The sequence below is a fragment of the Ischnura elegans genome, chromosome 2, assembly GCF_921293095.1.
Source record: "Ischnura elegans chromosome 2, ioIscEleg1.1, whole genome shotgun sequence".
Taxonomy (NCBI): Eukaryota; Metazoa; Arthropoda; class Insecta; order Odonata; family Coenagrionidae; genus Ischnura; species Ischnura elegans.
The window spans coordinates 48180056-48194405 of NC_060247.1; the positions used below are offsets into that span (position 1 = coordinate 48180056).

Consider the following 14350-nt stretch of genomic DNA (forward strand, 5'->3'; position numbering starts at 1 on the left):
GACGCGCCACCAGACTTTCCAGTCGCCTGAGCCCCGCAACCGCGCCTTCCACCTTGGGTTGCTTAGGCCCCTATTAGCCGAGGCAACCAGACGCGCCACTGGTTGCCCGTCTGGTTGCCTCGGCTAATAGGGGCCTTAGTGTCGACTCACAGAAACTGGTCTTTCTTTTCTCTTTCATTTCTGCACGTAATTTTTTGTTGCCTTGTGTCACAACAATCAGTGACACACATAGAATGGGACATAAAAACCAGTACACAAGTCGACTTGTGTCGTCATGTGTAGATGAATGGAAAACACCCGATATAGTCAGACTCCTAAAGAAGCTTAAAGAGTCCAGGAATTAAATTCCTTATATCTTCATCAAAATATTACTTATTGTCTCTTCTTCATGCTGTTTGACAACACTATAGTATACCAAATTTTGATCCGTTAAAATATCTTTTCCAGTCATAAAATGGCTTCAGAGAGGTAATTACGGTGATATTTGGATGAACCACATGAGAGTGGTGGATGATATCCCAACCTAATATAGGTACATGCTTAAGTTGCTATATGGTATTACCTGTGACAGGATGCACATTTTCATGCAACAAAAAAGCCTCAATTTGCCAATATATTCTCCATCCTTTGTTTGATAGAGGTACCTCTCCTATTTTTAAAGGCTTCACGTTACAGGGCACAGGCATACTGTAAACATTAGTATGAATCATGAAATCATCACCATTTACAATTTTGGGTCTGTCAAATGATCATTTCCGAACAATTCAAAATTTACTAATCTTGAACAATTTCCCTTTAACAATCGAATTAAAGCCATTTAAATTTCAGCTGAATTCCAAAATGAGACACTCATTTCATATTCACACTAATAAGGTTTCCAGCCAACTGCTATACCTCATACCTCCCAGAAACTCATTTTAAATATGCATATCTGCCAATCTTATGAAAAACAAATCCCCTGTATGTACATATCAGGAGCTCAGAACTCACATTTTTTTAAATACTTCACTTTTTGGTGGTATACCATCCTACCATATATGATAATTTCATTGGCTACTGTCAAGCCTTCTTCAGTACCTACTATAAGCATGAAAGCTTCCTTCTAGGAAAAAAAGGGAGAGGAGGTTCTAGGAACATGAGTTTCGAGGGAGGATCTTATATCTTAGGAGGGAGATACCTGTATAGTAGATCAAGATGGGGAGGGATTAATGAATTTGGCATTCAATTATCCATTAGAAATAATCAAGTTACATACAACTTCCCATACTTATGCACTAATAGGCTTCGCATTTGTTCTCTGAAATAAACTACCCTGAAGGAGCTCAATTGTACAATTTTTACACATTTGCATTCTTCTTGCATTTTCCTCATTACATTTTCAAATTAGTATGGCCCCTCTAAAATACATATTTAGAGCACTCTAGTGCATGAGAAGGCTAAGAAACTTGGAGAATACTATGACTTTTGCATGCCTCCTATTTGAAGCTAAAATGCTTAAAGTAGCCAGTAGGAAGGAAAGCAGAACGTTTTTAACTCACTTGTAGGCAAATGAGCTACCAGTACATCCATTTTTACAACATCTAACTGCGTACAGAGATTTTTCATTTATGTAAAATATTTAACAAAAAAGGAGTTTAAAAAGTAGAAGAATATCCCAAAAAATATAAGGATATAATTACGTTCATACATGGGCTATTTGATTCTGGGCTACAAGGGCATACTCTAGGACTAAAATAGCATTATGTATACCTAAACATGCTGTAAGAAGACAAAGATCTACAGCAGGGTTAGCAGCCATATACCCATTTATCTATAGAAGGATCCTCTCTATATTGGACTTACTGGATTGATTAAAACAAAATCTTACAAAAATAAACTGACCTGTCAAAAAAGATTACCAAGAACAGCCTATGGCATTTGCTTGGCAAAGGCTCACGTATGACTATGCTGCAGCCTCAATTTGCAATGCATTTAAGTTCGTAGAGCTGTTTGATGAGAAGTGCAGAAGTTGTTTGTTCAACACAATTGCCAAAATGTACCACGTTACATGAATCATTAATAAAATAGTCCACTCATTCATACAAAAGCCAACCATAAAATGAACATGATCACAACAATTTAACACATACATAGTGTGTAGCACATAGTATGGTCAGAGCCAATCAATGGAAGTACTCCCTTTAAAAGCTTTTTCTCAGCCAAGCATTATTTCCTTCCTCCTTGTTCGCATGAGACTACTTCCCATTCAATGTGCTTGCCACATTTCATTTTGCTTTTGGTTCTAGAAACCATGTGGAGTGCACCGTTTCTGGATAGCTGCTCTTGAGCCTTGCTGGAGCCTTTATTTTTGTCTCCAGTTTCGAATAAAAAAATTTATTAGATTCTCAGGACTTCCCACTGAATCAGTTCCACATTGTAAGTGTAAAAATATTATGAAATTAGCACATTTGAATCATTTGATGGTGAAAACGTATAAAAAAATAAGGAACATATGAAGATGCATGTTAACATTCTGCCCATTACCGAAGTCATGATCGCCATAGCTGCATGACTCAGCTACTCCTTTTAGCAGAAAATCAATGTTCCGAAGTTAATTAAACACACATCAATAAAATTTAATTATGCATGAAAATCATGAATACAGTGAAGCCTAAAAAAGTCTAGGGCAACCACACAATTGACAGCATCACTTGGGCCTGTTTTCCCTAGGTCACAATGTGGTAAACGTCCAAAACTGTTATGCTTAATATCACTTATTTTAGTCAGTCTGTCTCTCCACCGACTAAATAAAATAGAAACATAACATTAAAAATAAAATTGTAAATAAATAATTTTTCCATCAACTTTATTAGAGTAGTTTCTCCATATAAAAAAATGCTACAACAAAAGCTTCAACGGTGTAAAGTTCACCCTCATGAAACATATAATCGCTTAATATCCATTAGATATTATTTTGAGACTACAGCAATAAAGTCACAAATATAAATAATTGTAACATTAAATGAAATTAGCACTTTAATAAAAACCTAAAAAATAGTTGTGACAATGCTCCTTGAATCAGGTACAGCGTATAAAATGTGATGTGCACATTACATTACCCTTAGCATTCAATTCTACAGCCAATGAAATAAGGCTTTCTGTTTACCCATTTAATTATCTACATGTAACCAAAGTTATACAATATTTTATTATTGACACATTTTGATATAAATATGCCAGTGAAATTTTATCATTACGAAATATTTTCAACATGTGATATACCATGCACATTATCTTCCAGACAACAATTCTGTGCACACAAATAACTTCATTAAACTTCAGAAATAAAACAATATGAAATGTTAAAAAATTAATAATCCTGACAAAACTGAAAAAAACTGAAATATTAAAATATATTATGTCATAACTATCTATATTATAGGACAGGAATTCTACCACGACTTAGGACCAGAAAATATTTAGCTCCTGAAACTGAAGCACTCTTGGGAATTATTTAATGCTTAGATGATAGGAAAAAGAAAGGCACATGTTAGAGATAAACAATCATGCACACAGTTGCAACCCTCCACATCTGCAGATAAAATAGAACGCGAAATAATTAATAACCTTAACACAGCCACGAACTGAATTATCCAAACAGAAAGTCATGACCTCAATCGCCACAAACCATTTTCGAATTTATACCAAATGTGTATTGCTTCTGAAACTATACAGATCACAAAACCCAAATGTATAAGAGATAGAAAAACAAAGCCATCTGCATTTGGTATGACAACAACATGAACAATAATCCCACTTCTCAATGGGAGGTCATACTTGACTGATGACAGAAAAGACTGTAAAAATAATATCAAAAAAATGAAATTGATTCTTGTGAGGTACATATTACTGGGGGTTAGATGAAACAAGTTCCAGCCTGAAGCAGATATTTCACACTATCAGTACATCAAAATGCTCAATCCCACCATTAGACAAAAGGGAAGAAATCAGCAACAGTGTTTACAATAGAGGTAAGAGTAAACAAAATATGTACAACTAAACATATGAAATCCAAGTCTGCTTAAAAAACTACACCTTCAAATTCAGTCATCTAATAGTAACAGAGTGTTCAAAAACCTCTCCACTCATTTTTTTCCAAGTAACACCCTAGAGCCTCTTTGTACATCGGAATCACATAAGTCATACACGACCCTATCATACATTATTCAGTACTCAAACTTTAACTTTGAATAAAAATAAATACTTATATATTTCATTTTATTTTGTTAATGACTGCCTACAAGTTTTATTTTTTAGATAACAATTGGTTTAGTAAAGCAATTGTTAATTATATTCACTGAAAATGTACTTAAAGAAGACATGAAAATGTTCTGCAAATGACAAAATTTTCCAGGTAAATATTATAAACAGAAAAAAGAAGAGACAGGAAAATATGGAATGATTTGAATATAATTTTACACTGCGGAATGTGCAACTGAACCTAGGCACTATCCTCGAAGATTTCGTTACAACTATATATACGAAAGATGTTTGCACCATGTTTTAAAAAGCTAAAAAAAAAAAAAGGTAAGATAAAAGGCAATGTGTTCTACATATGAAGATAATAACTTGAACACTCTTCCTCAATTATATTTTGTAATTAATGTATGACAATATAACTATCTTAATGAGTTCACATAATCCCCAATGAAAAGCAGAGTTGAGCACAGACAAAAATTAACATGCAATCAAAATTTGTCATCTACAAAAAATAATCTATAAATACACTGGAGTCAACAATTTCACAAAACAGTAACAAAAATACAAGCATATTTCATGAGAATGCATGGATGGCGGAACAGAAGATTGCTAGCTACCTGATTGACACCAAGTCTTTCATAAACTTAACCCCAAACTAAGACTTTTTTAACCATATCAAGGTCATATTTTGAAAAGCACATAACTTAAACATGCAAAAATCTTAGATTCAATTTACCTTTTAAAAAATTTATCACACCTACTCTCATGAAGGGCATCAACAATTGTAAATGATAGAAACTAGGCCCATTTGAATCATCCCAATATTTGGCGTTAACATGATGAGTATTTTGATCATAGCAATCATTGATGCACAGCACGCAACAGCATAAATTTAGGAATAAATAAAATATGCTCACGAGGAATTAGGAGCATTCTCACGAAAAAATAATTATCCACACACATCAACCTGCAAACATACATGAAGACTCTTGACTAGAGAAATTATTTTTTGCACCACTAAGATAATTGGCATTATTAAACAGGGAGTTGTAGAATTGTTAGTTTCATTGATTACAACAGAATACTGCTTGAGAAAAAATTAAAACTAATTAACTTTCAAACAATAGGTTAAAATAACTAGATTTCCTTAGACACAATCACAGATAACAACTTCACTGCAGAAAATTTCTTCTCTCAAACATCAGCCTCATCAAAACATGTCTCATGGTGAAATTTTACGCTTCACTACCACGCTACTTTCTATGGTCACGTCGAACATGATCTCCTTCACATGCATCTGGAACACCACTCATCTCGCTCGGCTGCGATGATAGGCGATCCCTTGAATGACCTGATGCCACTTCGGCAGCGGCCCCACCCGTGACATCTGGAGCTTTGGCAAGCCTCAACTGATTAGGCGTAAGCACGGCAACATTCTTCTCCCCCTTGTCACCAGCTTCATCAACCGTTCTCGCCGCACTAGATTTCAAAGTGGAAACACTTTCCTTTCCTGGACTGGAGGTCACGGCTGGTTTCAACAATGATGAGCAGCAAGGCTCGTCCACCTGAGCTGGACACTCAAAATGCACGCAATGGAAGACCTAATATTGAGCAAAAATCATAACACAAGCAATTAGAGTGGAGTATATTTAATCAACAAAAGAGTAGAAAGTGTAATGCAGTTGGGCAACCTCAATCCAAAACTTCCTCATGCAGCAATTTCATAGTCTGCCAAGATGTATACTACAAAACAATTTGCAGAAAACAAATATTCCTCACCAAATCATTGCTTTGTAACAAGGTACAGTGGAACCGCATTAAAGTGAGTATGGGCTATTGCGAGACCCCTGCCATTACGAAAGATGGCAGATGCACTGTCAATTGACTCTATGATTAGCACGTAAAAAAAAATTAGTTTCTACGATGCCCTTTTGGTGCAGGCACTTGCCATAGCGAGATGGCAGATGGCAGCAGGTTGCCCTGTATTACCTATTAAATTTCAATCAATTTTAGTGTAGGACACAATACTTGTGACCTTGCTCCTCTAGCTGTTCTAGCTGGTTAAAGTTATAAATTGCATAGCAATTAAGGATGAGTCGGTTCTTAAATTTTTTCTGTTCTCGGTACTCGGTTCTTTTCCAGTTCTCCCCCAACAGTTCTCAGTTGCCAATTCTCTGTTCCCCTTATAATATGAATTAATGGAAAATTTAAATGAACAACCACAAGAAGGGAATAAAAATAATTTCACTTACGTTGTAAACAAGCAGGAAAGCCTGTAAAAAAAACTTAAGATCGTCTCCATAATTTTAATTGCAAAGTAAAGGAGTTAAAATAACATGTTGTCAAAGAATGCATGATCGAGCAATATGTCACATTGGGCAGCCACTGGTTATTTATTGAGGTTATGATTTCAAAAATTGAACATTTTTACCCTATTTGGGTCTAATCTATTCTTTTTCCGACAGAAATATTGCCTTCAGCACTAAAAAGGCATTCACTGAAAACCACAGCAGACAATTTTGATTATGAAGGGCCGTGCTCTTTCATGAATAATTCATGCATAATAGGGGAAGTGATGAATTTTCAAGTATGCAAAACGGGTAATCCTATCGAAAGTATCCAATCAGCTATGACATGTTCAACCCCAAATCACTGTTATACACCTTGTGATTGTATTTAAATATGCATGGAATGTTAGAGATCTCGCCGCTTATTCGAAACATTTGAAAACTGAAAATTTATTCATTTGTTCATAGAACGAGATACATAAAACAATAAATATTTGTTCAAATTGCTTGAAAAATTATCACATTGTAGTGCATTATATTATGCAAGTCTGTAAAAATTTTCAACGATACTGATTTTATATTATGAAAGTTATAAATTATTGAATGATAGAAGGCAAAAAAGGAGAAGTCATTTACATCTCATCTGGCCGCTGGGATGGGATTTAATTAAATGCCCGCCGCACTTGAGGGGTTAAGAAATGTTTTCCTGAGCTCAGTGTCTCATGCAGGCATTGGTAATCTCAGACAATGTAAAACTCCTGACTACTCATACAGAATCTAGGTCCCTATGACGTCACATGGAGTGGCATCGCATGGGGGCCAATCTGGCCTTTTTCAAATGAGGTTAAAATTGACCATTAACATTCGTCTAAACTGGGATTTCTAAAACCAAATAATTTGTATAATATGAATACACTAATTGTGGCAACGAATCGCAATCAATGCCTTTCATTTTCTTTGATGAAAGAAACTACCCTATTCCAGGGACCAAAAAGTCAAGCACAATTCCAGATTTACCAGTCACTGGACAAACAGCATTGAACATTAAACAATTCAGACAATATCTGAGGTTTACTCCAAGACAGCTATAGCCCTTTAACTCACATACCAAGAAAAATAATAGAAAAGAATATCAATAGTTTGTTTACACTTAACTACTTCATACCTCATTTGCAGTGTTGTGTGTACCCACAATGCGTATGAAGACAACTGCACGACGTTTAAACCTCAAAGTCTGCCAAGACCGGCAAACTTCACGAGTTTTATCAGCCACTAATTCCCAGTCACAAGAATTAACTGATACCTCTATATAGTAACTATAGCTGCGATCATCACAATCCCACAGGAGTAATCTGTATCAAAGAGAGAGAAAAAAAATTTCAATGAAAGCATTATACTCGAGTAGCATATCCTGAACTGATTTAATGCTTCAAGAAGAACAAAATGAAAAGTGCCAATTTTAGGTATCCCCAACAGTTTTGGAAAAACAGTTGGACATTGATTAACAGGCAAAATAGACAGAATGCCCCCTGATGTACAATTTGGCTCATTAAAGAATATGATGAAAATGAGCTTTTCTTGGGTTCCAAACAGGATCAAAGACTACATTTCCACCAACATCATAACATCTTACTAGGCCATCATCATCAGCACAATTGAGTGCCGACGTAGAAGTGTAAAACTTTTTGTGTGAGCAGTGCCATCTTTCTGGGTCAGAAACATTGACCATTGAAAAACATCATAAAAGAAAACCTCAACTTCGACACACATGAACTTCATAGTTTACTTTTTTTAATGCACAATTTTATGTGTAGCCATGGTACTATGAAAAAAGGTAGGCCATTTTAAATCTCTCAGTGTATCGGTTGGAAGCTCCGACATCAACTTGCATCCCAGAGCTATTTACCTGGCCCCAGTTACCACTGTTTAGGCATAGGATTGAGTACTTAGTCAGGGGTGTACACCCATGCCTTGTATAGCGCAATTTCAATATTGCGCTAATTCGTTCCTCGGGGAAACATCGCAACGCCATGTAGCCTAATCAAAAAACTTTAACGCTCTCATGATAGAACGTGAACTTGCACTAAGTACACACAAAATTGTTATTTTATGCATATTAATAGTATTGCTTGCCTCAAATCTTCTTTTTTGTTTATATTTTAATCGAAATCCATTGCTGTGCAATGGCCAAAAGCATTAGGTTTTCACCAAAAGCACCTTAGGTTTTCACCAATTGGCTGACTTTTTGATGGCCAAATGATCTAATACATTTATGCAACTAAGGTATAGCACTTACAACATTGATTATCCCGAGTAACATACATTTTTTAATCATCAGGAGTATTACTACAAATCTAGATACCCACCTCATTGAGTCGATGAGATAAGGCTGGCTGAGTTGGATGAGAATGGCACCAGAGCCCAGTTGGTGGCAAGTATAACCAGTCTCCCAGTCATAATTGCTGGTGTCACCATTGAGAAGAGCATTACGGCTCCGACTAACACCTTCTATTACTGATGCACTGCACTCAACACGAGCCACATTATGCTTGGGAACTATAAAATAAAATTTGCTTCAGTTAATAACAATGTAAAAAGTTGAGAAAACAAGAAATGATTACCTCTGTATATTCATTGTGAAGCAAAAAACCCAGTACTGTTCCACAAACTTTTATTTGCTGTCGACTAGTTTATATGGCTATAGCATCATTCTCAAGATAAACTGCTCGTCTTGAATGAATATCTTGTTATTATCTTGTCATGAATATCTCACTGTTCCACCAAGTCTCACCAAAATCAATTGATTACCTCTGTATAGCTACAACTTTTATGATAAAAAGCAAAAAGCTGTAAAAGAAGCCATTAGCACTACTTCACTGCTGAGGTTAATTCCAAACAGTGGGAAAGAATACAGGAAATAGTTTTATAATATACCACATTAACAATTGAATGGGGGCAGGGGTCTCATCGAAAACCTTTAAAAAGGAGTGAGAAGTTCTCACTCACACTACATAGTTGCTGCTATTGCGTAAGTGACATCTTCATATATTGAATTCAGAGGATGTTTTCATACTGGACTGTCAAAATCATTCTCTATCTTGAAGAATGAAAAGCATAATAAGCAAGGGCAACCTCACTCACAAAAATATCTGAGGTTTTATGCGCTTGTATCCAAAAACCACACATCTGTGGCTGCAACATGTACTACAGTGCAGTCGCACCTTACTTTCATTCACAAGTACTCAATGCTCATTGGTTCTGAGTTTAGTGGATGGCACGATATCACCATATGCTCACAGAATCATGTCCAACTATGACTGCCTCTTGTGGAATGCAACTGTTTGGCACATTGTCAAGAATTTGGTTTCAACTGTTGCCCAGCGATTTGACATATTTTATCAATCAGGTGAGATCCCAGATCTGTGATCATGGCATCACATCACGAGTCATGCAGGCGCAGATACAAGTTTTTTTGGAAACAAGGCCAATAATTATTTTGCAATATTTCATTACCAAATTTATGCACAAATACACAAGTTACGGTAAATGCAGATCTTGTTCATTGTAGAACACACCTCTTTCAAGCATAATCATCATGAGAAACGTGCCATTATGTTAAGTCAAAGTCTCAACAAAGAAAAGAAAATAATTGGGAGAAATTATTTTCATAAATGTATTCCTTGGGTCTCCGGAGACCATAGGTTTGAAATTTGAGCATTAAATGACAAAATATTTTCTAACTACAAGTTGATCACATATCCATTGCAAGGAAGGTGGCAGGCCACATTCTCTAAACTAAACATTCTCCATAGTCTATGATGACGTCTAGACATAGTCTATGATGTAAGCAAAATTAAATATATACTTACCAATTAAACCTTTTTCGATGGCAACAGGTACAGGATTAAATGATGCTTCCATGGACACAACATGAAAAACTTTATTTACAGTATTGTATGTACCAACAATACGAATATATTTAACCACTCTTGGAGCAAAATAAAGTGTCTGCCAGGAACGACAATGATATCCAGTGTGATCAATAACTCTAAACCATTCCTTATGATCCATTGACACCTCAATGTAATATGAATATGACCTACAAAGATGAAGAAAATAAAACAAAATCTGTACATTCACTGATGAAACAATGATACAACAATTCTACTAATAAAAATAATATTTTAAATTTCGAAGGACAGCGAGCAAGGTAACTAGTCACAAGTTTATCCATACCTTTCCTAATAAGTATAGTTATTCTGTGTTCAATACAGCTATACCTTGCTTAACAAAAATTTAGTGAAAATGATTTTTGCTATAACAGAACTAGTTCTCAAAAACTGATATCATTTAATTTACACAAACTCCCTGTTTTCCCTCAAATGCATATGCATTCAAAACTATAACATCACATCTTTCTAGAGAAATTAAAAAGGGGAAAGCAAAAAAGAATGAACATTATTTACAGCAACTTTTCAAAATTTCATTGAACCTATAAACGGAAACTCTTTGGACTGATTGATCACTGCATACCATGAAAACCATATTGTTACAGAATTACATGAAGAATATGGAATAAAGCATTCAATACAAAAAAATACACTCTGCAATGCTGAGTTTACTGACTATATTTAAATATGAGTCTAAACACACCTTTGATATCTCAGGTCATGAAGTACCAGTGCTATTAATTCTATCAAATTACCAATACATAAAATGACTGAAAGAGAAATCGCCCAAGCACACCTACCTCACATCTCGATCCCAAAGCAACATAGAAATATGATTTATGATACAAGGCATCCCAAGCTCAATGAGAATTCCCGGTTCACCACAAGTAGCATCAGCAGCAGCTCCAGTATCAGCAATTGTATGCCTTGTATACCCAATTTCCATGTCATAATTGACACAATTTCCATCCAATAAAGCAGAGCGCATCTCTCCCTGAAGAACTTTGGCACCCAATCTGACAGTTGCTACATTTTTCCCCGGAACTGTAAACAAAAAGGAAAATTTTGAAACTAGCTTGGACAGCAATATTTCACATTTCACTCCTGGCACAAATAAACTGACAATCTACCATAATTCATACAAAATGAGAACAGTGCTCAATATTATTTCCACCAGATTTAATAAACCCCTTTAAGTTATTTGTCCTCATCCCTGCACCACTGCACCCCCACACTAGAGCCATTATAGACCACAAATAGAAATGAAAAGTAACTTTGATAAAGGGCCAAGCTTGAAACTTTCATGATCTCTACATGACAGTAGTACTTATACTTTTGGAGATACGTGCTTCTTGAAATTTAAATGACAAGTTTCCCTTTTCTTCACCAAAGACTTGCTCAAGACTAGAGACAAGGGTGCTCCCTCAAAGAAAAAACAAAGAGATAGCCAGGGTAATAAGGCCCTGATTGAAATTTTGGCCCCACTGGCAATAACTTTCAGGTGAGCTGTTAATTTTTTTTTTTTGATCTGGACACTCCTCATTAAAAGTACAATTAAATTGGGTGCTTCATCTCCACTTCAACCATTGTACTAGTAAACAATTGAAACTTAAAAGATTTTACTGAATATGCACTGATGTACTCACGTAAGTGACCACGGTACTTCAAGTCAGTATCCTTCCCAGTCTGCTCATCAATAGCATCAAGGATGGCATCAGGGGAGATGAGGCCTGACTGGCGAACCTCTTTGAGCAGCTCTGACAATGAAATGAGAGGAAGCCGCACAACTGAGAGAGCTTCTTTTTTGGCCAATAAGCGAGCCTCCTCTTCATCTGAATCATCCTCAACAGATCCCTCACAACCAACTTGGAGCAAATTTGTGGTTTCTTCCTCTGCACGGGCATCTATGTTGTGCTTCACCCAATTACAAACGGCACGAAAGATTTGCACTTCTGGAGCAAAGAAGGAGTCCCTACTGCATATTTCTTTCAGTGCACCCTAAATAAAATACAGATGAACATATCCAATTACTTTTTAAAATAATGCTAGAAAGCATGTTGAATGTATATGTATGTACACAATGGCTATTTCACCCTGGAAGAAACTTACTCCAAAATATAATCACTTTCATTAATTTAAGAAAGTCAAATCTTAGGGCATAAAGAAGGTAATTTCTCTATACCAAAAATCACTGTCGCCCTCAAATAAGAAAAAAATAGCTAATCAAAGTCTCATATCACACCATTTCAAGTCGGGCAAAAAGCATTACTGTATTTATCTGAACATAGTCCCCTTTTTTTCCAAAAATGCCCGCAGTAAAAGTAAAGTGGTGACTATATTCAAACGCTTTTTTTTTTAATTTTTCCTGAAACTGAAGCCTCAAAATTAATGGGGGGACCATATTCGGAGAGAAACGGTACATATTTTCAAATTCAGTACACGCCCGATTATTCGGGCTAATGATGGGGAGAGAGAGAACGAATAATCCGAAAAGACGGATAATCCAAACTTGCACTTAAATGTCTTGTAATGTTCATAATTTACGTAAAACAACATTATATTATTATTTATGCAGTTATTCTGTTATTTAAGAGTGCTTCCGGGACTCATTGAGAGCTTTCTTTGCCAGTTTGCAATCTTTTAGGCGATGGCGATAACATGGTTGTACTCGTATTATTAATGCTCCATGTAAGGCCTAGTTTCGAAAACCACACAACCGCAGCTGAGTGATCATGAATACAGAAAAGTGGTCCGCACTAATGCTTCAACACCCCTGCTTGACGACGGAAACTACACTGACAGGCACCACACCACACAGTCGCGTCTCGCGCAACTGCTGCGCGCCATGTATGTATCCGTGATCAAGGGGCACGGTCGCACACTGTAAGGCTTGGAAAGCATGAACACGGAGCTCCCGTGAATGTAGCTAGCACGTAATCGCTTCTGTTTAAAGAAGGGGATTCTAATTGAAAAAATAAGCCCGGTGTATCCTAGCATTAATGCATTAATTCCGATGATTTTTCGTCCGAATTTTTTTTTAATAAAGATCGCAGAAAAATTGAGCGAGAGTGAAAATCGTGCACGGATAATCAGCAACCCAAAAGACCACGGCCGGATAATAGGAGTCTGCTGTACAATGACTTCCAAAGGACAATCAACTAATTCTACATAACATTGCTTACAATGACTATATGAGAATTATTAATAATTTCCATAGACGTGTACTACAATTCTGGCACTCTGAGAGGACGAAGAAACTTGGCTAAGCCTGCAGGTCCTTTCCTCAATAGTTTAATAGGACCTAACAAAATAAATTACAAGTCATTTCCAAAGCTAATAAAAAAATGTAAGTTTTCAACTAATCTCTTTTAAATTTAATATCCTTCATTGCAAACCAATCAAATTTGTGCATTTAACATTGCAAAATGCAACAATGTATTCACCAGGATTGTATAGTGCATCCTAAAATGAACCTCTACGCTACCGAAAACTGACTGCAATATATGTGATCATTACCTCTAGATTAGAAGTGATAAAATTCATAGACCTTAACATAAGGCTATGAGATCTCAGTTACTTCAAGTAACAGAAGAAAATGAAATGTTTTCCTTATAGAAATGGTGGCGCAGATGATTTACCAGACTAGCAAAATCATTACACCCATGCCTCACTTCGCGCAATTTCAATAGTGCAAATTCATTCCTCCGGGAAACATCCCAAAGCCGATTAGCCAAATCAAACAACCTAAACACTCTCTTGAAAAAACGTGAACTTGTGAGCACACATGAAATTGATCTCATTTTACACATATTGATGGTATTGATTGACTTAAATCTTATTCTTTGTTTATATATTCATCAAAATCCATTTCTG

At 36.0% G+C, this 14350-nt stretch overlaps 1 protein-coding gene across 2 annotated transcripts in view; it reads right to left on the reverse strand.

Moving 5' to 3' along the window:
• Window positions 1–2828: 2828 nt before the first annotated feature.
• LOC124153681 (BTB/POZ domain-containing protein 9) overlaps window positions 2829–14350 on the reverse strand; it is a 37252-nt gene continuing 25730 nt past the window's right edge. For both annotated transcript variants that reach the window (XM_046526991.1, XM_046526990.1), the window contains exons 5-10: window positions 12124–12475; window positions 11278–11521; window positions 10397–10626; window positions 8894–9083; window positions 7693–7879; window positions 2829–5840 (exon numbers count right to left, since the gene is read on the reverse strand). In XM_046526991.1, coding sequence (XP_046382947.1) covers window positions 5493–5840; window positions 7693–7879; window positions 8894–9083; window positions 10397–10626; window positions 11278–11521; window positions 12124–12475 — 1551 coding nt within the window. In that variant the 3' untranslated portion in view covers window positions 2829–5492. The remainder of the gene's footprint in view (window positions 5841–7692; window positions 7880–8893; window positions 9084–10396; window positions 10627–11277; window positions 11522–12123; window positions 12476–14350) is intronic.